General features: G+C 38.1%; 1 protein-coding gene across 13 annotated transcripts in view; it reads right to left on the bottom strand.

The window, feature by feature from the left end:
* The window catches only part of PSD3 (pleckstrin and Sec7 domain containing 3), a 568,569-nt gene that overhangs the window by 53,157 nt on the left and 490,245 nt on the right, over positions 1-25,167 (bottom strand). For all 13 annotated transcript variants that reach the window (XM_082374818.1, XM_082374819.1, XM_082374827.1 and 10 more), the window contains one exon: positions 24,713-24,783. In XM_082374818.1, the coding sequence (XP_082230944.1) occupies positions 24,713-24,783 (71 nt within the window). The remainder of the gene's footprint in view (positions 1-24,712; positions 24,784-25,167) is intronic.

The raw sequence follows: 25,167 nt of genomic DNA, 5'->3' as shown, positions 1-25,167 counted from the left end.
AAAAATGGACAATAAGATCTATTTAATTAGGATAAAACCAAAGTCTAGGAATTTTAAGTCTAACATGGGCTTCCACTCTTTTAGTTGATAGTAATATTATTTTACCATTAAAAAAAAAGGCAAAATATAAACAAAACATGTTTGGCATTCTGAATTCCTACTAGAAAATGTAGCTCCAAGTCCATTAAAAAAATGAACAAAACTCAGGGTAGATTGGAAAAATTAAAGTTGACAATTGAATAAAAAGAAAAGACTTTATCCTACAGAGTTCATTCTGACATCTTTATTTTTAACCACTTAAAGTTGAAGATGGTGTTTAAATGATGGTATTGGGAAGGAGGAAATAAGGGATAAATTATCGTAATCAAACCATTTCAAACCTAAGACTCGTGGCTGTGCAAACTAAATGAGAAAAGAGAGCAAGGTAAATTCAATCAAGAAATTCTGTAAGAAAAGAAAATGCTCTATGACACCTAATTACTATCTATTTTCTCAAACAAATGAAGGGTGAAAACGATGCCTAAAAACGTGTTACTCTCCTCTGTGTTCACTGCAATCTACGTCTTTTTATCTAGGATGATTCATTAGAGCACTCTACCACCCTAATAAGCACCAAGAATTTGATTTCACAATGCTATTTATTTTAAATTCACTTAAAGCATGAAATGAAAAGCTTTCTTCTTTTTCTTAAGAAGCTTGTTAATTAAATGTCTTGTGAAGTTGGATCATAACACACAGATCATCTACATATGTACAAATAATTGGTTGGCATCAAGTCTGAAAATCTGTACCCTCAGGTAAATATAAAGTCCAATTTGGAAAGTGACCAAATGTCAACTGAAATTCATCAATGTCAATTAAAAAATGCTCAGATTCCAGTTTTCAAAGTATAAGGCACAATTGCTATATCTAATTAAAACAATTTAAAACAAAGTTGAAATAGTCTTGATTTCCACTGAGAGAATATAGATGGGAGAACTGAGGACATCCTTGAGAGGCTATGAGGATTTAATAAAAATGTCAGTAATTAAAATAAACTGGATCTTAAACTGTCCATTAATTCTTGATTTTAAAAAAGGCATTAAAAGCATTTTTCATAATTTGATGACGATCTTTTTAAAAAATTCTGAGTATTTCTGGTTAGGTATCTTTCTAAAAATTATTCAGCTTCATTTTTCTTTTACCAGGGAGCTCAGAGTGAGCAGTATTCCCACAAATCTGGGAGCAAGACATAACAGGAAATCCAATGAAGGCATGTTTTAGCCCATCACTCACATAATCACATATTTGAAAATCACTTATTCACAGAATGTTAAAGCTGAAAGGAGCCTAAAGGATCATTTCAACTAATTTTCTCATGTTAGGTAAACAATTTTAAAGTCAGAAAAATATGTCCTATATTTCTGTAAGGAGAATTAAGAAAGAATAAGCCAGTTAAAGTCAAAGGATTATGATTGTTTATATTAGTTTGTTCGGTTACGGTGGACATGGCGCCGTCTCCATGTTGCGATGATGGGCCACATGGGTGGGTAGCGGAGGACTTTCCTTGTTAGCACGGGAACCCGTCATGGTCCACATACGGAGGGAGCACTTACAGACACAGTAGGACTTGAAGGACTTGAAATGCTTTCTCAGTCAGGCCTCAGACTTCAGTGAGACACAGGACATTTTCTAGGACAAATCTGGTGAGTGAACCAGGAAGCTAGGATCTATCTTTTTAATGATTACACAGCTGAACTGGAAGAGAATTAGGTCAGACAGACAACCATGAGTAGCCCTTAGAAAAAGACTACAGGATTCTATGACTCAGTATCTGAAGAAACTTAAGAGCTCTTAACATTTTTAAGCAGAAAAAACATCTTAGCACCCTTCCATACTTCTTCCATATTTCTAACTAACACAATGATCAGGGTTTTGATTGATAGGAGGCTATTCCTGCTTTCCTCTCAGTTCCAGGCTCACTGACGTTCTGTTAAAGCTGCACTTGGCACTGCCTGGACCACTTGAAGTGTCTGCCCATCACTCACCCACCACCTCTCAGTTCACAGCCCTGGAGACCAAGTTAGTATCTAATTCATATGTTTCCTGCTACGACTTTCACATGATTGGTATGGGTTTAGTATTTATTGCAAGGAAGGGAGGGAGAGAGGGAGACAGAGAGGGAGAGAAAGGCACTGCCTAGGGACCCAAGTAGCAAACAGGAAAAGAGGTTTGAGTTCTGGACCTATCTTACACTCGAATAACTTGGAAGAAGCCAGAAAACGCTGCAGCGCCTCTTCATGTGGGAACAAAACAACTCATAGGAATAAACTAGTTTCTGTTTGCTAGACCCTTGAATGAGAATTGTGTTTTTAAACAGAAACCTTCAGAGCACAGTCTATGTGTCTTAAACTCCAGAGACCAGGTGTTTCCAGCTGCAATGTTTTTTTTATGAATTGATATAGTCTTAAAAAATTATGATTATGTCCTAAATATACCTTGTATAATGGCTACATTGCTCTGCTGAACTGGGTCATTCATTTAACTTATAACTAATGAAAACTTTGATGTGATCATTATTCTCCTAAGGCTTCAAAACCTAGTTAACTTTTGTTTTCTGCACTTTCCATTGTTTCGGAGAATGAGAGAGGGTCCACATGGTCTCTTCAGCGTGTGAGAGGGCACAGAGCCAGCAGTTTCACAAAAGGAAATAAAAGTGCCCTGGGCACACAGGAAAGCTTTCTGCTATCAGGGGCCCAGGCCAGGATCAGCCAGCTCCTGGCACTTGGTATTTGACACATCAGCCCAGGCTGCCATCATCACAGTCTGGGAGGCCCGGTCTTCAGTACTTCCTTCTGCCTGGTCCAGGCTCACTCTATTGTTGCCACCTATACTTCAAATGCTGTAACAAACAAACAAACAAACAACTCCCTTTCCAATCCAAAAACCTTATAGGCAGGTGGAACAAATCTCAGTAATCGAAGGAAAGAATGGAAGATTTTGCATCAAGGACACAGAGTTCCCAGTATACTATGACAGGAAACTAAATTTTTAGCTAACAAACATTTTTTAACATTTGAAAGACATGGTAAAGGCAAATATATTCATGTCTGAATACCTATTTTCTAGACTCTAGAGATAAAAGACATTAGAATATTCTCCAGAGTCTGGTGTGGAGAATACGATCATCAAGTAATTCACGGCCACGCACTAACCAGCCACCCGCACCCATTTCTCTTAACCATTCTATCATCACCTGACAATTTATTTTAAGGATAACATAGTTAACTTTTGTTACAACCAGGTCTGTAACAAAAATACCATCATAAAGCTTACCAAAAAATACTTTCAAGAAAAAAGCAGAGACTAGCAGTGTCAGACACAAAGCCCTTGACTGAAACCGACAGAGAACTTCTGAAGCTGTGTGACAGCAAAGGCTTATCTCAGCATTTGCCAGCAGATGACTCACTCTCGGTTAACAAAAGGATATAAAGCTGATATCTGAATGTCGACAATGATGGATCTTCACCACCAAAAATTTAATCATTTTATCATCAATCCATAGCAATTTCAAAATTTCAAAGCATATGTAAACTGTGTTATATTGAAATGATATTAGACTCCTCTGCCACAAAGGCTTTATATTCCAATAATACTAATTAACTCTCCATCAGGTAATATATTTCCCAAGCCTGGGCTCAGGGGCACTGCAAGTAGTGGAACCAAACAAGGACAGGAGTGCTTTCCTGCCCCGCTGGAAAACAGAGCCACTCACTCCACCGCAGGTGCCTCGCAGTGCCCTGCCCAAGAGGGTTCTCAGAGACTGCAGCCCACTACCCGCACAGCGGTATTCCCTTTTCACTGATGCTTTCCCAGCTCACCCATATCCTTGGTTTATATCATGTCACTAGCCATTCACTGCCTAAGACTTGTCTCTCACCCACACCGTAAGCCCAAGCTCTTTTTGGGGGTAGAGACCAAGTTTATTCCTCCCAAGATGACATTTTGTAAATGGTTCTGACATTACTATTGCAATTCTCTATGGATTTCCTTTTTGCTTGAAAGTTAGAGGCAAATGTGATTAAGTAACATTAAGTGAGGGGGCCAGAAAAGGAAATGAGGTGGTCATGAGGAAGGCTGTGTATAACCTGGAGAAGCAAAACGAGAGCTCAGGATAATGTCAGAAACTGTCCAAGGGATGGAAAGAGAGAAAAGGACTTATTTTACTTGAGAGAGAAATCAATAACAGGAAAGAAAAGAGGTTCAGAAGAAATGAGATAGACACAGGGGATCCATTCTTTGCAAAAGTCACAGGAAGGGGGGTATCAGGCAGGGGGTGGGGGGATGATCAGAGTGGAGCCTCCTGAAAGCAGCTGTCTGTGCACTCTCTGCCTGTGTCTTCCAGCTCATTCCATCTGGCTTCCGTGCCCACCGCTCCACTGGAGCTGCTTTATCAATAATTTCCTTGTTGCTGAATTCAAGTGTGACTTTCCAATTCCTATCTTACTTTACCTCTTTACAACATGGAACATTTCTGCCATCTCCTGAAGCCTGTAGCAGCTCCCCCCACGCTGTCCCCCTGGGTCTGGTCACACTGCATTCCTCGCAGGGCACATATGAAATGTCTGTGTCCCACTTGTCCTACCCTCCGTCTTCTCCTCACTCTACAGCCTCTGAGTGACATCATTTGCTCTCATGTTTTTTTGATGACTCTCCAGCTCCAGATCTGAATATCTATAATTGTCTGTTGGACACGCCCATTTATTATTCCACAGACACCTTGAATTCAACACCACAAACTGAACTGTCCAGTCAGACTGTGTTTCCCCCTTCCTGTGACCCCTACCATCGTCAAGCTAGTCTGGTCTCTATGTCTCTGACTGACACCGCCCCCAATCCATACTCCATGCTATCGCCAGACTGATCTTTCTAAAATATAAATCTGATTATGTCACACCCTGTTAAAAACGCTTGACAGTCCCACACTGCTCTCAGAGCTCAGCTCCTAAGCCTGGTTTTCTGGGCTCTGCAGTCTGCTCTGGGCACCCTCTATGCTCCCCTGGGCCCACGGCTCCCTGGATGTGCTATGGTCTCTCACAGCTGGCCATCCATACGCGCTCCTCCCTGTCTGAATCCTCCACGTGACTACCTTCCACTTATCTTTTAAGTGTAGGTGTAGACATCACTTCCTTCATGAATTCTTCCATGATCTTCTCTGCTCTTCCTGAGGCTCAGCTAACTGTCCTTCCAAAGTGTTTCCATAGCACACTTCCCTCTTTGTAGCACATACTGAATGGCATTGAAATGGCTTTTTATTTGTTGATCTCTTCAGACAGAGCATATGCTCCTTTAGGGACTATAATTTGCTCTCAGTCAGATCTGCAGTGCACAGCATTCTGAAAAACTGCCAGAGTCCTAACCTAATAGATACATTCAGATAGATAGATACTGATTTGCTTCCCATGATGGTCTTCTGCGTCAGGATGGTAGTTTGTTAACCTAAGTTCAGCCGATAATAGATGCTTGGGTTACTTTTAAGTGCCAATCTGGGAATCATGAAATGATTGAAATGTTGACATTTCCTTTACCATGTTTTCTGGGAACAATAAGGAAGAATATCTGAAAGTGGGTCTGGATTAGAAAATCTTAAAAGGTTAGTTACACTAATTATGGAAGGTGATTAGAGATAGTCCCATATTCCAATAGAGGAGAGGCTGCAGTCAGGAGATGCTGTATGAGAGAGGGTAACCATCAGTCCTGACCAAAGCAGGAAGCTCCCTGCAGGAAAGAAGCTATTGCATACTCGCTTCATATTAGACAAAAGTTAATTGAACCTGCTTGAGGGGGTAAAAGAAACATTTCTCCAAAATCACTTGTTTTAAACTTCTAGTATTTAAGAAAGTCATAAAATAGAGCTTTAGTGTTTACACAAGAATAGTCTAATGGAAAAAAGACGAGCATGGCTCCTACCACCCTTCACAATCCTGAGGAGGTTAACCAACCTCTGAGTCTCAGCGTCTTAATTTAAAAAATGGGAACTATATCCTCCTATGAAGTTGTGGAGCTCAAATATAAAAAGTATCCTAAAAACTGTATCACACTAACAAACCCATGTTATTTCCGGCTGAATGATCACTCAAGTAAGTTGGCTCCATAAGTCTGCCAGCCCCCTCCTAACTTTGTGAGGTGGGATGCTCTGATCTGGGATGAGGATTCCCTTAGATATTAGACACAAAGCAATGCCCTGTAAGGATGTGTGTGTGTGTGTGTGTGTGTGTGTGTGTGTTCAGCAGGCATGCAACAGAGAGGGTTGTAAGCACACAGGCAGGGTTATGAACTTTAGAGGCATGAGATCTTTATTACCTCTTCAGTTTCCTAGAGCAGTCACTGAAAACCTCAGTGTTAAGCCTCTCTGTGCCTGGGACGAGAGGAGGGAGAAGTCCGGGTGAGTGGGGACTGAGAGGAGTTGGAGCACCTGCCTGGTGCAGCTTCAGCTGTGCCTGGTTTTCTTTCTGGTGACTGTGTATTGCTTTGGAGGTGGCGGTGGTTTTTACTATAATTCTTCACTCTTCACTCTTAATGAGGAAATACTAACTGGGTAAAAATCATTCGGCTATTTCATAATTGAGAAATCTTGATGAAAAGTTTTAAGTAATTGATGAGCAACTGATCATGGAATGAGACCCCAAACAGACTGTTACTCCAATGGCAGAGGGTTTTTGAGATGTGTGTGGCGTGTATGTGTTTAGAGTGAAGGGAGGGTGAGTTCCCAGCCATTACGGTATCTTTAGAAGACTGACTGGACTCCTTTAATCAGGGGAGCAGAGGTCCTGCTCCCTTCTGTCTCAGGGCAACACCGTCTCCCTCTTTTAGGAGCCAAGTTCTGGCAGCCACGGTGGGCGGGGAGCAGACATGCAGCACCTGCCCGCCTGAGGAGAACAAGGGATGCAGGAGGGAGGAGTTCCTGGCAGCCTCTGGACGGGAATCTTCGATGCTGAGAAATTGACATGGGGTGGAAAGGCGTCAAAATCAGGATGGCGGCAGAAAGCCTGTGTGCTAGCCAGGCCCGTAAGAACATGTTTGGTCCTATTATCTTTGCACCCCAGACCTGGCACAACCCCGACCCTGACCCCTGGCTGAGCAAGTCCCTGCCAGTCTGAATCAAACCTGTCTCGGGCTAGAGGAAGAGTGTGCCCTTTCTCCTTACGCTTCATCCAAACAACAAAGAAGAGGCAGGAGGTAAGGAGAGGAAGGGGTGACTACTGTTTTCTCTGCTATGTTTGAATCCCAGCAGGTTGCACGGCATTCTCAGGGCACAGAGGAAAGAGCAACACGCCCCTCCCGGGAGCACCGCCAGCCAGCAGGTCCTGTGAGAGTAGCTGCCCAGCGCTCGGGATGATGCTGTCTAAATCCTCTGGGGACCTGGGTGTCAGTGGGAGCAGCACCCAACTCACACTCAAAGGATTTGAAATTCTTCTGGGGAAGAAAACTGCTTCTTTGGTAAAGTGGACAGTTTATGACATTGTGACACCATTTCTTTCATTTTCATGATACACTAGCACTTGAAACATAATTTTTCATCATGTTTCTACTGCTGGCTACCCTCCATCCATCCTGTAATCCAAATGTAAAAAACTGTTTTGCCATTCTCTGAACACGCCAATTCTCTCAAATCTGTTATTTCCCCCTCTCCGGTTAAAAGGCTTTTTATTACCTTGCCTGCCTGGCAAATGTCTGGTCATCCTGCAGGCATCAGTTCAAGGCATGTTAATTCCTCAGGTAGGCATTCTCTGACCTTTGCAAGCATGACTAGGACCTACTCTGTAAGACTTTGCATCCCTCCTTTAGTTTATACCACCGTCTGGTGAAGGTTCAATGTACCTGTTTCCCCTCTTGCTTTGTGGGCTCCATGTGGCAGAGACTGTGTCTTAGTCATCATTGGAAGCCCAGCATTTAGCAGAGTACTTGACATGTGATAAGCTCTAAATGGCTATGTGAAGACATAACCGCCAAATTGTATAAACCCCAAATCACCCTGCAATCATATAACTTACTTCTGGTGTAGCATCTGCCATCATGTGCTGGGAAATCAGGACTCCAGCAAGGTTAAGGATTAGCCAGCAATGGGACATTAGAAGCCCTTTGTAGGATACATGCTGTATCAGTACTGAGCCTCTGATATACACTACAATCCGGAGGTAAGTTAAAGGGGAAGATGTCTAAGAACCGATGCCTGTCGATTCTGGTAGGCAGCTCAGTATCCCAGAGGTCCCCTTACAGCAGTGGATAGCAGACAGTGCCCTGTTAACCTTACAGTCCTTGGCATTTTCAGATGTAGAGGCCCATAGGGTCTTCATATTTTTATTGCCTCTCTGCCTTTTTGTTTTTTTAATTTTACAAATCAGGAAGAACCTAATTAAAACACCAGGGCAGACATAGCCACAGAAGAACCTGGCCTGCTATGACGAAGCTTCCGTTGATTGATGAGCTAGTCTCTAGGGTCTGTGCCAAGTTCTGGGAATAGATATTGGCGGACTGCTATGTTGAGATTTTAATCACTTGTCACATTTTTTTCAGCCCCTCCTTTTTCTTTTCTTTTCTTTTAAAGAGCACTAACAACAATAACAAGGGAGGAGAGCCTGGATACAAAACCCGGCTGCCCCTGCTCAGCCTTACTCTCCATCTAAGTATGAAATAGCAAACTGAGAGATAACCCACAGCTCTACCTGCACTCTCCTAAACAAATGTATCATTTCCTTTGTGTCCCATTTTTCACTTTACAAAAGGAATCTCATCCAATTTTCCCTAAGTGCACATGGGCCACACCCCAGAGGTACCATAAATATGGAGGTGCAATCTAATTTTGTAGCTCTAATCCAAACTGATGTTGACACCTCAGAATTTACAAAGTCATTCCCTTGTCAACATTTAGCCCTTTCTCTTTTGTATCTGGATGAGTCAAACTCAATCCAATTCACTTATCTGAGGGAGAGGACAATGAGAAAGGAAAAGCTGTTGACTTGGAACCAGCATCTCTCTTTGCATCAATCACCTCTGTCAAATGTTGAATGCAAGAGTGTTTTTCTCCCTTCCCAGGCTTACCCTGGGATGGAGTGGGTGGAAATCCTGTGACTAGGTATTCAATGAAATGATTTTGCCAAAGACAACCATGTCCCTCATAGAGCTTTTAGGGAAAATGAAAAAGTAAGCCAAGAGAATAGGATTTATGCTGGGGAAACAGCTGTGATATGTGAAATTTAACTTCAAAGGGCTGCTCCCTGCAGAGACAAAGCTAGCTGAAAGGACCAATGTGGGCCCAGCATGAATACAACATGGTGCTTTGGCAGAGGCTAAGGCAGCTGACTTACAGATTAGACGCTGTGCGGGCTCCATAGGGCAATGAAGACAATACGAGATACCTGGCCACCTAAGGACATGGTGACCTCCTAACAGCAACAACACTCTCCACTTCTCCAGTTGTTTGATCCTTCAAAGTAATGTGCAAGTTTTAGAAGGATGCCACAGGTCATTTTCCTTATAATCTCTGGGTTTCAGCTATCTCCATACATCTCTGTGCAAAGGTAATTTAGCCACAAAAAGAGCTCTAGTCCAAGGTGAAGCATCCCATACTCTAACATTCCTCACCTAATCTATTCCAAAAGGAAGAACACAAAAGGGTTTCTTAACATTAGATATAGTTCTCAATCTAGACATTGGAAAAAAGTGCCAATAAAGAAATAGAACAAAAGAGAATTATAATAGTGCTCCTTTTAAAGCTGCTCTGGCAGTATGTAAAATATTGACATACGATAGTCAAGGTCCTTTTAAATATTGATCTGGGTGACTCCTAAGGAAGGGTGGTTTTAAAAAAGAATAATTCTTTCAATTTTAATACATAGGGCATTATTATAACATTTTGAAATGTTTAAAATAAAAATAAATCAAATATGTTCTTCCTCAATAATTATATTTCCATTCCAAAGCAGTTTATTATCTCAGTCGTGCAAGTGTGGATGCCATCACGCAGGGGCTGCCATCTGATTCAGTACTGTTGATGTTATTTCAAATGTACTTTCTTCCCCAGAGAAACACAAGTGTAGAAAGGTAGCTTTGGAATGTGTAAAGTGTGTAAGGGCATGTGTTTGTGCATTGAAAACAAAAAGCCCAAAACGAATGAGACCTTTATTCTTTAAATATGCAAATATTAGTCATTAGTGCAGTGAGGAAAGGTTGTGGTGAGACAGGTATTGTCAGAAACTGCTGTAGTGAGTGAAAGTTGGTTCAGCCTTCCCAGAAGTAATTTAGCAATAGGTCTCAATAATTTTAAACAGTTCCTACCCTGTCCCTGTGACCCATGATACTTCCAGAAATCCACCTTTAAGAAATAAACAGACGTGCACAATATACCATTATTTATAACTGTAAAAAACTGAAATGAGGGTATGTCTGAAAATGGGAAAAGATTAAATTATGATAAATCTATTTAATGGAAAATATTGTAAGCAATTAAAAATGGGGCTTCCCTGGTGGTGCAGTGGTTGATAGTCTGCCTGCTAATGCAGGGGACACGGGTTCGAGCCCTGGTCTGGGAGGATCCCACATGCCACGGAGCAACTAGGCCCGTGAGCCACAAATACTGAGCCTGTGCGTCTGGAGCCTGTACTCCGCAACAAGAGAGGCCACGATAGTGAGAGGCCCGTGCACCGCGATGAAGAGTGGCCCCCGCTTGCCGCAACTAGAGGAAGCCCTCGCACAGAAGCGAAGACCCAACACAGCCAAATAAAATAAATAAATAAATAAATAGTAATTTTTAAAAAAATGAATGTTTTTGTAAACCCTATTAAAAGGAAAAATTAAAACCATATGACTTATCATTTCACAGTCACCAGATACTAGACTGACCAAAAAATATACTTCTGAAGAATTTTTAATTTAAAAATGTTTATGATAATAAGTAGAGTAAAAAAAAAAAGGAAATCACCGTCTAAGCAAATTTCAGAATCTTTTCCTAGGTGTGACGCGAGCAAGATGGCAGAACAGGAACTCTCAGTTCTTGTTCCTACACAGAAACACCCATTTAACAAGGCTACATGGATTAAAATACCTTTACAAGAATGCCAGAATGCAGTCAAGAGCTAGCAGGACTCCAACTGAACAGAAGGCAAGAACAGCTTCACTGAAATAGATAAGAGGGGTATGAGAAGAGCAACTTCACTTTACCCCTGTCAGCCCCTCCCTGAAACAGGTCAGTGCGGGGAATGTGAAGAGTGGAGCATGCTTCCAACATCTTGGCTTTTTGCAAAGTTGCCTGAGGAATGGGTTTCTGTCTTGCTTCACTCAGACCTCTGAGTGAATCAACATAGATTGGATGACTGGAGGCTGCTGAGACCAAAGGAAAAAGGTGGGTGGCTTGCTGCAGCTGGCAGGGCTTGTCAAGATTGGGAGAAAGGTACACAACTTAAGACTTCTCTCTTGGAGGGACAAAGAGGAGTGAAGTATGCGTCTCACATTCTGGCTCATCAGAGGGCTGCCCAAGGGAAATGCTATCAGTCTCGCCTGACCTGGGGCATTGATGGGGAGCTGGCATACTCTGGATGCCTAGTTGCCACTCAGAATAAGGGAGAGCTGGGTGGCTTGCTGCTGTAGAACCAGAAAACTTGCAGTGCCACAGACAGATATCAGAAAGAACAAAAATTACGAGCTCTTGAAAAAGAAACATGCAAGCCTCTCTAATTGAGAAGTTGCATGCACAGACCCAGAGAAGTTGCACCCCTCAAAAAAAAGGTTACAGAGGCCCCCAGAATCTCTAGCCAAGTAGACTGATGATGGTCTTCCACTGTACAAAAGCAGTCTGTAAACACTGAGAGGTGGCTACCCCTTAAAATGTACAGATCCCAACACAAAGTTACCAGAATTAAAAAGAAACAAGTGGATATAGCCCAATTAAAGGAACAAAATAAATCTCCAGAAACTGACCCTAAAGAAAGAGAGGTATATGATGTATCTGACAAAGAATTAAAAATAACCATCATAAAGATTCTCAATTGGCTTAAGAAAATGATGCATGAACAAAAAGAGAATATCAACGAAGAAAAGATTTAAAAAACTAAAACAGAAATTTTGAAGCTAAAGAATACAATGACAAACTGAAAAATTCACTAGAATCATTCAACAGCAGACTTATAAGCAGAAGAAAGAATCAGCAATGGAAGATAGGAAAATTGAAATTATGCAGTCTGAGGAACAAATAAGAAAAAAGAACATAAAAGAGTAAAGAGAGCCTAAGGACTTACAGGACACCATCAACTGGACAATATACCTATTATCAGAGTCCCAGAAGGAGAAGAGAGAAACAAAGGGGCAGAAAGCTTATTGAAAGAAATAATCGCCACATACTTTCCAAATCTAAGGAGGAAAATGGACATCCAGATCCAAGAAGTCCGATCTTTGAGATCTACAAATCTACACAGAGACACATTATAATCAAATTGTCAAGTAAAAAGTGAAGACAGAATTTTGAAATCAGCAAGAGAAGAGTGATTTGTCATATTCAAGGGATTTCCTTACGATTATCATAGGACTTCTCAGCTGAAACCTTCCAGATTAGAAGAAGAGAGTGGGATGACAGATTCAGAATGCTGGCAGGTGGAGGGGGAAAGCCTGTGAACCAAGAATACTGTACCCAGCAAATTACTCCTTTAAAAATGAAAGATAGATGAAGAATTTCCCAGATAAGCAAAAACTGAGGGAGTATGTTACCACTAAATCTGTCTTACAAAAAGTGTAATGAAAACAAATCAAGACTTTGAAATGAAAGGAAATGAAACAGCAACATTGGAAATATAAGAGAAAGAAGATGAAATACAAATCTCACTGGGAAGGTAAATACATAGACAAATACAGGATAATGAAATACTGTAGTAGCAGTTTGCAAATCACATCTAACTAGCACAAAAGTTAAAATAGAAAAGTATCAAGAACAACTGTAAACACAAAACTTGCTATTAGATATACAATATAAAAAGAAATAAATTCTTACATCAAAATAATAAGTTATGTGTGAGGAGGGAAAAGTAAAAATGTAGAGTTTTTGTCTGTGATTAAAGTTAAATTGTTATCAGCTTAAAATGGATGATCAGAACTATAACATGGGCTATGTAAGCCTCATAGTAACCACAAAGAAAATACTGATGGATGACACACAAAAGAAGATGAAAAAGAAATTAAAATATGCTTTTACAAAATATCAACAAAACACAAAGGGAGAGAACAACAAAGGAAAAGTGTCAAAAAACCACAAAAGAGAGAACAATTTACAAAATGCTAAAAGTAAGTACTTCTCCATCAATAATTACTTTAAAAAAAATAATTACTTTAAATATAAATGAACTAAACTCCCCAATCAATATATAGAGTGTCTGAATGGATAAAAAAAATAAGATCCAACTATATGCTGTCTACGAGACTCACTTTATGTTTAAAGGCACATATAGGCTGAAAGTGAAGAAAGGCAAATAGATATTCATGCATAGTGTAACCAAAAGAGAGCTATACTTATTAGAGACAAAATTGACTTTAAGTCAAAAACTGTAAAAAAAGACAAAGAAGGATATTACATAATGATAAAAGGATCAATTCAACAGGAAGATGTAACAATTATAAATACCTATACACCTAACATCAGAACACTCAAATATATGAAGCAAATATGGACAGAACTGAAGGGAGAAATTGATAGCAATACAATAGTATTAGGGGATTTCACTACCATACTCTCAATAATAGGCAGAAGATCCAAACAGAAGATGAACAAGGAAACAAAGAACATGATAAAACACTGTAGACAAAATGGACCCCTAAGACACATGCAGAACATTTCATCCAGCAGTAGCAGAATACACATTCTTCTCAAGTGCACATAGAACATTCTCCAGGACAGATGACAAGTTAGGTTACAAGTCTTAACAAATTTAAGACACCTGAAATCATACCCCGTGTTGTCTAATCACACTGGGATGAAATAAGAAATTGACAGCTGAAAGAAAACTGCAGAATTACAAATATGTGGAAATTAAACAATATATTCTTGAATAATCAGTGGGTCAAAAAAGAAACCATAAGAGAAATGAGAAAATACCTTGAGACAAAGGAAAATGAAAACACAATGTAACAAAATATGAGATACAGTAGAAGCAAGTTTATAGATAAAAAACAAACAAACAACCTAACTTTACACATCAAGAAATGAAAACAAAGAACAAACTAAGCCCAAATTAGTAGAAGGAAGGAAACATTAAGATCAGAGCAAAAAATAAGGCCACCCAGGTCCCACAGCCAGCCACCCTAGGACCCAGTCCCACCCACCAGCAGGCTGGCAGCCATACACAAGGCAGGGCTGGACAGCCAAGCAGGCCAGGGGTAGCCCTGTCTTCCAGTTCACCCACAGTACTCAACCCTGCCACAAAAGAAGGGCCCACGCAGCCTACATGGGGGGCACTCCTAGAACATATAGCTCTGTTGACAAGAAAGGAGTGTGCTCCTGGGCCCCAAAGAACAACTCCTAAATAAGGCCACTTCTCCAAGATTAAGAAATGTAACCAACCTACCTAATGCATAGAAATAAACAAAGAATTGGGAAAAATAAGGAGACAGAGGAATATATTCCAAATGAAGGAATAAGACAAAACCCCAGAAGAAGAACTAAGCAAAGTGGAGATGACAATCTACCCAATAAGGAGTTCAAGGTAATGATCATACAGATAATCAATGAACTTGGGAGAAGAATGGATGAACACAGTGAGAAGTTTAACAAAAAGTTAGAAAATACAAAGAAGAGCCAAAGGAGCTGAAGAATACAGTCACTGAAATAAAAAATACACTGGAAGGAATCAACAGTAAATTCAATCACACAGAGAAATGGAGAAGTGAACTGGAAAATAGAGTAGTGGAAACCATTCAAGCTGAACAGAAAAAAGAAAAAAGAATTTTAAAAAATGAAGATAGTTTAAGAGACCTCTGAGACAACATAATGTGTAGTAACATTCTCATTATAGGGGTCTGAGAAGGAGAAGAGAGAGAGAAAGGGATAGAGAACTTATTTGAAGAAATGAGTGAAAACGTCCCTAAACTGGGAAAGGAAACAGACATTCAGATCCAGGAAGCACAGAAAGTCACAAACAAGGTGAAACCAAAGAGGAACACACCAAGACACATTATAATTAAAATGGCAAAAATTAAAGATCAAGAGAGATTCTTAAAAGCAGAGAGATAAGCAACTATTTATGTATCAGGGAACTCCTATAAGACCATCAGCTGATTTTACATAAGAAACTTTGCAGGCCAGAAGGGAGTGGCATGATATATTCAAAGCAATGAAAGAGGGGGAAAAAAAAACCCCTACAACCAAGAATACTCTACCTGGCAAGGCTATTATTCAGATTTGAAGGAGAAATAAAGAGTTTCACAGACAAGTAAAGTTAAACAGTTCAGCACCACTAAACTGGCTTTACAAGAAATGTTAGAGACTTTTCTAAGCAGAAAAGAAAATACCACAACTAGAAATATGAAATTTATGAAAGAAAAATTCAAACATTTATAAAGCTAGTAGGAAGGTTAAAAGAAAAGGTAGTAAAATCATCTATATCCACAATAAGTAGTTAAGGGATACACACACAAAAAGATGTAAAATGATGTCCAAAACATTAAATGTGGTGAGAGGGGAATAAAAGTGCAGAGTTGTTGGAATGTATTCAAACTTAAGTGATCATTAACTTAAAATAATCATACAGACACACACAGACACACACACACACACATACACATTTGTTTTATATGACCCTCATGGTAACCACAAGGCAGAAATCTGTAACAGATACACACACAAAAAAGAGAAAGGAATCTAAACATAACACTAAAGATAGTCATCAAATCACAAGGGAAGAAAGCAAAAGAAGAAAGGAACAAGAAAGAACTACAAAAACAACCAGAAAACAACTAACAAAATGGCAATAAGTATATACCTATCAATAATTATTTAAATGGAAATAGACTAAATACTCCAATCAAAAGACACAGAGTGGCTGAATGGATTAAAAAAGAGAGAGACCCATGTATATGCTTCCTACAAGACACTCACTTCAGATCTAAAGACACACACAGAGTTAGGTGAGGGGATGAAAAAAGGTATTCCACTCAAATGGAAATAAAAAGAAGAATGCTGGGGTAGTAGAACTTATATCAGACAAAACAGACTTTAAAACAAAGACTGTAACAAGAGACAAAGAAAGGCATTATATAATGATCAAGGGATCAATCCAACAAGAAGATATAACAATTATAAATATATAGGCACCAAGACAGAAGCACCTAAATATATAAAGCATATAATAGTAACATAAAGGGAGAAATTGCCAGCAACACAATAAAAGTAGGAGTCTTTAACACCCCACTTACATCAATGGATAGATCATCCAGACAGAAAATAATAAGAAAACGCTGGTCTTAAATGATATATTAGACAAGATGGACTTAAAAGATATATATAAACCATTCCATTCAAAAGCAGCAAAATACCCATTGTTTTCAAGTGCACATGAAACATTCTCTAAGACAGATCAAACATTAATTAGGCCACAAACCAAGTCACAATAAACTTAAGTAGACTCAAGCCATATCAAGCCATATCTTTTCACACCACAGTGGTATGCAACTAGAAATTAACTACAAGAAAATAACTGCGAAAATAAAAAACATTTGGAGGCTAAACAATATGCTAACCAATGGGCCACTAAAGAAATCAAAGAGGAAAAAATAAATGAATAAATAAATCAAAGAGGAAGTAAAAAAAATACCTGGGAGGCAAATGAAAATGGAAACACAACAATCCAAAACCTATGGGACACAGGAAAAGCAGTTCTAAGGGGAAGTTTACAGCAATACAAGCCTACCTCAGGAAATAAGAAAAATCTCAAATAAACAATCTAAGCTCATACCTAAATGAAATAGAAAAAGAAAAACAAACAAAACCCAAAGTTAGTAGAAGGAAATAAGTAGTAAAGGTCAGAGAAGAAATAAATAATATGGAGACTAAAAAAACAATAGAAAAGATCAATGGAACTAAGAGCTGGTTCTTTCAAAAGAAACAAAACTGATAAACCTTTAGCTAAACTAATCAAGATAAAAAGATAAAGGACCCAGATAAATAAAATCAGAAATGAAAAAGGACAGAAATACACAGGATCATAAAGATATTACTTTGAAAAATTATATGTCAACAAAATGGACAACCTAGAGTAAATGGATAAATTCCTAAAAATGCAGAATCTCTCAAGACTGAATCAGCAAGAAATAGAAAACAGGAACAGACCAATTACCAGAATTGAAACTGAATTAGTAAAAACAAAACAAAACAAAAAAACTCCCAACAAACAAAAGCCCAGGACCAGATGGCTTCACAGGTGAATGCTGCCAAAGATATAAAGAAGAGTTAACACCTATCTTTCTCAACCATTACAAACAACTGAAGATGAAGGAACACTTCTGAACTCATTCTACGATGCCAGCCTCACCTGGATACCAAAACCAGACAAAGACACCACAAAAAAAGAAAACTGTAGGTTACTATCCCCATTGAACATAGATACAAAAATCCTCAACAAAATATTGGCAAATTGAATTCAAAAATACATTAAAAGATCATACACCACGAGGGCTTCCCTGGTGGCGCAGTGGTTGAGAATCTGCCTGCTAATGCAGGGGACACGGGTTCGAGCCCTGGTCTGGGAAGATCCCACATGCCGCGGAGCAACTAGGCCTGTGAGCCACAACTATTGAGCCTGTGCATCTGGATCCTGTGCTCCGCAATAAGAGAGGCCACGACAGTGAGAGGCCCGCGCACCGCAATGAAGAGTGGCCCCCGCTTGCCGCAACTAGAGAAAGCCCTTGCACAGAAACGAAGACCCAACACAGCCAAAAATAATAAATAAAATAAACAAATAAATAAAATTTAAAAAAAAAGATCATACACCACAATTAAGTGGAATTTATTCTAGGATGCAAGGATGGTTCAATATCCACAAAACAATCAATGATACACCACACTAACAAACTGAAGAATAAAACTCATGACCATCTCAATAGATGCAGAAAAAGCTTCTGACAAAATTCAACATCCATTTGTAATAAAAACTTTCAACAAAGTGGGTATAGAGGGAACATACCTCAACCTAATAAAGGCCACATATGACAAACCTACAGCCAATATCATTATCAACTGTGAAAAGCTGAAAGCATTTCTTCTAAAATCAGGAACAAGACAACAATGGCCACTCTTGCCACTTTTATTCAACATAGGACTGAAAGTGCTAGCCACAGCAATCAGGCAAGAAAAAGAAATAAAAGGCATCCAAACTGGAAAGGAGCAAGTAAAAGTCACAGTTTGCAGATGATACTATATTTAGAAAATCCTAAAGATGACAACAAAAAACTATTAGAACTAATAAATTAATTCAGTAAAGTTACAGGATACAAAATCAATTTTGTGTTTCTTTACACTAACAACAAACTAATAGAAAGAGAAATTAAGAAAACAACCATTAACAATTGCAACAAAAAGGATAAATATCTCAGAATAAATCTAGGGAAAAGATAGGAAAAGAGCGCTTCTTCAATAAACGTTGCTGGGAAAACTGGACAGTTACATTCCAAAGAATTAAACTGGACTACTTTCTCACAACCTATAAAAAATAAACTCAAAATGGGTTAAAGACTTGAATGGAAGACATCAAATCATAAAATTCCTAGAAGAAAACATAGGCAGTATGCTCTTTGACATTGGTCTAAGCAATATTTTTTGGATACGTCTCCTCAGGCAAGGGAAAGAAATGCAAAAATAAACAAATGGCACAACATCAAACGAAAAAGCTTTTGCACAATTAAGAAAACTATTAATAAAATGAAAAGGCAGTCTACTAAATCAGAGAAGATCTCTGAAGCAATAATATCTGATAAGGGGTTAATATCCTAAATATACAAAGTTTCCATATAATTCAACATCAAAACAAAATAAAACAAGCTGATGAAATTATGGGCAGAGGACTTAAATAGACATTTTCCAAAGAAGACACAAATGGCCAACAGATGGATGAAAACATGCTCAACATCACTAATCATCAGGGAAATGCAAATCAAGACTACAATGAGATATTACATCATACCTGTCAGAATGGCTGTAATCCAAAAGACAATAAACAATGTGTTGGCAAGGATGTGGAGATAGGAATCCTTGTGCACTGTTGGCAGGAATGTAAACTGGTGCAGCCACTATGGAAAACAGTTTGGATATCCCTCAAAATTTAAAAAACAGAACTACCATAAGATCCAGCAATTCCATTTCGGGGTATTTTTCTGAAGAAAACAAAAATGCTATTTTAAAAAGATTCATGCACCCCTATGTTCATCGCAGCATTATTTACAATAGCCAAGATATGGAAGCAACCTAAATGTCCACTGATAGATGAATGTGGCATATATACATTTATAACAGAATACTACTCAGCAATAGAAAAGAATGAAATCTTGCCACTTGTGATAACATGGATGGACCTAGAGGTTATTATGCTAAGTGAAATAAGTCAGAGAAAGACAAACACCACATGATTTCACTTGTATGTACAGTCTAAAAAACAAAACAAACAACAAAACAGAAAGAGTCATAGATACAGAGTACAAACAACTGGTTGCCAGAGAGAGGAGGGTGGAGGGATGAATGAAATAGGTGAGGGAGATTAAGAGGTACACACTTTTGTTACCAAATAAATGAGTCACAAGGATTAAATGTACAGCATAGGGAATACAGTTAATAATAATATAATAACTTTATACGGTGACAGACGGTAACTAGACTTATTGTGGTGTTCATTTTGTAATATATAAAAAATATCAAATCACTATGTTGTGTACCAGAAGCTAACATAGTGTTGTAGGTCAATTATACTTAAGTTAAAAAAAAAAAAGAAAAATAATAAATGGGAGAAGAACCGCAAAAAAACAGGATAGCAAACAATATTCATCAAAGTTGCTCAGAGATCCCTTTTTAAAATGTTGGTATGCCACATGCTAGGACACAGATCCAATTATTAGGGAGTTTACGTAGCTTCAGTGTAGCCCTTGTTAGCAAGTGGACTTTACATACATAAAGGATTCATATCAACATAACAATAAGAAAAATAATAAACATTTTGCATCAACAGTGTGAAATTCTGAAGACATAAGCTGGGATACTGATCATGATGCTAATTTTTGCTAAATATTTCAAGTTTGGTACAAAGTAGAACTATATTTTTGGGCTTGCCTGGTGGTGCAGTGATTGAGAGCCTGCCTGCCAATGCAGGGGACGTGGGTTCGAGCCCTGGTCCGGGAAGATCCCACATACCACGGAGCAGCTGGGCCCGTGCGCCACAGCTGCTGAGCCTGCGCTCTGGAGCCTGCGGGCCAGAGCTGCTGAGCCCACGTGCCACAACTACGGAAGCCCGCATGCCTAGAGCCCATGCTCCACAACGGGAGAGGCCACCGCAATGAGAAGCCAGCGCACCACAACGAAGAGTGGCCCCCACTTGCTGAAGCTAGAAAGAGCCCACGAGCGGCAATGAAGACCCAGTGCAGACAAAAATAAATAAATTAAAAAAAAGAACTATATTTTTAAAACAAGCATTTGAGATAATTTGTCCTAAAAACAAAAACCTATCTTTATGTGTTAAAAGAAAAAAAATTTAAATGCAGTAATTTTGACTGATTTACAAGTAATAATGTCTTAGATGTGAAAACACTAATTTTAGTATCATACCTCAAGGGCGATTATCTTTCCTTAGTTATCTTAAAAACCTATTTGCAATAGAAGAAAAGAGTAAATCTTCAAAACGTCAGCAGCTCAAATAAAATTCACTTCCCTCAAAAAATAAAGATTAGTACAGAAATAAATGAAATAGAGACCAGAAAAACAGTAGGGGAAAAAAAAATCAATGAAATTAAGAGTTGGTTTTTTGAAAATAATAAAATTGACATTCCTTTAACTAGACTACTAAGAAAAACAGAGAGAAGACTCAAATAAATAAAATCAGAAATGAAGGATGAGACATTACAACTAATGTCAGAGAAATAAAAAGATTATAAGAAAGAACTATGAACAATTATACACCAACAAATTGGACAATCTAGAAGAAATGGATAAATCCCTAGAAACATACAATTTGCTAAAGATGAATTATGAATAAATAAAAATCAGAATAGACCTATAACTAGCATGTAGATTAAATCAGTAATCAAAAACCTCCCAACAAAGAAAAGTCAAGGACCCTTCAGCTTCACAAGTAAATTCTCCCCAACTCTTAAAGAGTTAACGCTAATCCTTCTCAAATTCTTCTAAAATATTCAAGAGGAGGGAACACTTCTAAAATCATTTCATGAGGCCAGCATTAGCCTGATACCAAAACCAGAAAAAGATACTACAAGAAAAGAAAACTATAGGTCATATCTCTGATGAATATAGACGCAAAAATCCTCAACAAAATACCAGCAAACCAAATCCAACATCATATTATGAAAGGTGCATACACCATGACCAACTGGGATTTACCCGTGGAATGCAAGAATGCTTCAACTTATGAAAATTAACTAGTATGATAAACCATATTAACATAACAAATGTTACAAATCACATGATCATCTCAATAGATGCAGAAAAAGCATTTAATAAAAATTCAACAACTTTTCACATGATAAAAACATTCTACAAACTAGGAATAAAAAGAAATTACTTCACTAAAATAAAGACCATATATAAAAAGCCCACAGCTAACTTCATACTCAATGGTGAAAAACTGAAGGCTTTTCCTTTAAGAAAAGAAACAAGACAAAAATGCCCACTCTTGGCATTTCTATTCAACATAGTACCGAAGTCCTAGCCCAGCAATCAGAGAAGAAAAAAAAATTAAAGACATCCAAATAGGAAAGGAAAAAGTAAAATTATCTTTGTTTACAAATTCCATGACCTTAAATACAGAAAACTCTAAAGATTCCACAAAAGAACTGTTAGAACTAAGAAATAAATTCAGCAAAGTTGCGGGATACAAAAGTAAATGTGTAAAAATCAGTTGCATTTCTATAAACTAATGATGAACAATCCAAAAAGGAAATTAAGAAAACAATTCCATTTACAACAGAATCAAACACAATAAAATACTTTAGGAATAAACTTAATAAAGGGAGTGAAAAACTTATACAATAAAAAATACAAAACACTGCTGATAGAATTTAAAGACACAAATAAATGGAAAGACATCCCATGTTCATGGATTGGAAGACTTAATATTATCAAAATGCCAATACTATCCAAAGTCATCTACCGATTCAATGTAATCCTTACCAAAATCCCAATGATAGTTTTTGCAGAAATTGAAAAATTCACCATCACATTCATATGGAACTACAAAGGATCCTGAATACTCCAAACAATCTTGAGAAAGAATAACAAATTTAGAATCCTCACACTTCTCCATTTCAAAACATATTTCAAAGCCATAGTAATCAAAAAATTATGGTAGTGGTATAAAGACATACATGTAGTCCAATGTAACAGAATAGAGAGCCCAGAAACAATCCCATCAACTGATCTTCCACAGGGTCCCAAAAGAACACAAAGGGGAAAAGATAATCTCCTCAACAAATAGTACTAGGAAAACTGGGTGTCCACGTGAAAAAGAATGCAAGTTCATCCTTACCATAGACCATACACAAAAGTCAACTCATTATGGATTTAAATGTTTAAGCTTTGAAACTATGAAACTCCTAGAAGAAAACACAGAGGAAGTGCTTCTTGGCATTGATATTGGCAATGATTTCTTGGGTATGACACCAAAACAACAGGTAACAAAAACAAAAATAGAGAAACAGGATTACATAAAACTAAAAAGCTTAAGCACAACAAAGGAAACAATCAAGAGAGTGAAAAGGCCACCTACGGAATGGGAGAAAATACCTGAAAACCACATATATGATAAGGGATTAATATTCAAAATACGTAAGGAATTCCTACAGCTCAATAGCAAAAAACCCAAATAACCTGATTAAAAAATGGTCAAAGGATCTGAATAAACATTTCTCCACAGACAACACACATATGGTCAACAGGGATATGAAAAAATGCTCAGCATCACTAATTGTCAGGAAAATGTAAATCAAAATCACAATGAAGTATCATCTCACGCCTGTTAGTATGGCCATTATTAAACAATAATTTTTTTAAAACAACCCAGAAAATAACACATGTTGACATGCATTTGGAGAAATTGGAACTCCTGTGCATTGTTGGTGTGAATTTAAAATGATTCAGCCACCGTGGAAAACAATACAGAGGTTCTTCGAAAAATTTAAAGTAGAGCTATCATATGATCCAGCAATTCCACTTCTGGGAACTGAAATCAGGATCTCAAAGACATATCTGCACACCATGTTCACTGCAGTATTGTTCACAATAACCAAGAGGTAGAAACAATATAAATGTCCATGGACGAATGAATGGAAAAGGAAAATGAAGTAAACAATGGAATATTGTTCAGTCATAAAAAAGAGGAAAATCCTGTCATATGCTATAACATGGATGAACCTTTAGGACATTATGTTAAGTGAAATCAGCCAGTCACAGAAGGACAAACACTGCTTGATGCCACTTATGTGAAGTACCTGAGAGAGTCAAACTTATAGAAACAGAGAGTAGAAAGGTGGTTGCTAGGGGCTGGGGAGAGGGGGAAATGGGAGAACTGCTGTTCATGGGGTATTGTTTGTCATGCAAGATGGAAAATTTCTACAGATCTACTGTATAACATGGTGCTTATAAAGTTGATAATACTGTACTATTCACTTAAAATTTTATTGAGGGAGATCTCACATTATGTTTTTTATCACATTAAAAAGAAAAAGTATTTCCAAGCTTCCCTTCAAGGTGGGAACTAGAGTCCTGTTGGGCCCTGGGAGGTGGTGTACTTATTCCACTCAAGACACAACTTTCCCATCTCCACGCACACAGAGCTAGGGAGGCGGAAGCTCCAGGGACTACCCTTCAAAGGTCAGAATATATAAACTTGATACCAAACTAATAATTTCCAGACTTGGGGATTAGAAGAAAGGACCCTGACAGGAAATGGTATGGTCAAACACTTACCCAGGTAACTGGAATACATTTGCAGTGTTAAATACCAGGACTTGAATGAAAATGTGTTTCTAGATTTAGGTAGGATCTAAATGAAGATAAATAACTAAATAAATGAGGGATAGAACTAATCTATAGTATAAATACCCATTGAAACAAGTGTTACCACAATCTGAACCTGAACAGACAATATGAAGTCTAACTTATCAACTTATATTCAACATTTCTGATTGAATATAATTAGAACACAGCTCATCCACTCCCTCTGATCACATACACTCACATATACATGTATATAATCTTTTATATTTATAAAATGTAATATATATACATATATACATAAATAATTTCCAAAACAATTTTTGCACCAGAAACAAACAAACAAAAATCTAAAAGAGAATTTAGATATCAATTAAACAGTCTTTTGGGTGTTTGATGTGGCCTCTTTGTGCAAAGTGAATATTTTCTAGGTAACCTAATTATCACTTCATAAAGTTTTACGGGCTTCATTTTTTATGTATTTACTTTTACCTTTTGCAAGTAAAGAACTGTTCCCTTTAGTACAGCATAAAAGGTCTTCCATCCTCGCTTTCCTCTTGGAGCTAGAAAGGGAAAAAAAATTGAAAAATTTTATTTGATGGAAATTTGCGTTTTTCGAAGGAGAACCTAAAAGGTCAACATGGTGATTATGCTTCAATGTTCCTGGTTCATTTGCTACCGAAACTAATAATAATGAGAACTAAAATTTTCTTGAGGCTTACTGTGTAGCAGGCAGTATTATCTCATTTAATCCTCACAATAACACTGTGAGGTAGGTACTATTACTCTTGTCTGTTTATAAAACTGAAGCATAGAGAAGTACTCTGCTCATGGTCACATAACTAGGAAGAGGAGAAGCAGGACTCTGAGCCCAAGCAGCAAGGCTCTGCGGTCCGTGCTCCAGTAGAGGTGACTAAAAGACTGAAAAAGCAAGAGGCATATTGGAA

Source organism: Balaenoptera borealis (assembly GCF_965194805.1).
Source record: "Balaenoptera borealis genome assembly, chromosome: 21".
Lineage (NCBI taxonomy): Eukaryota > Metazoa > Chordata > Mammalia > Artiodactyla > Balaenopteridae > Balaenoptera > Balaenoptera borealis.
The sequence above is the reverse complement of the archived record's forward strand: the minus strand, read 5'-3'. Positions and strand labels throughout refer to the sequence as shown.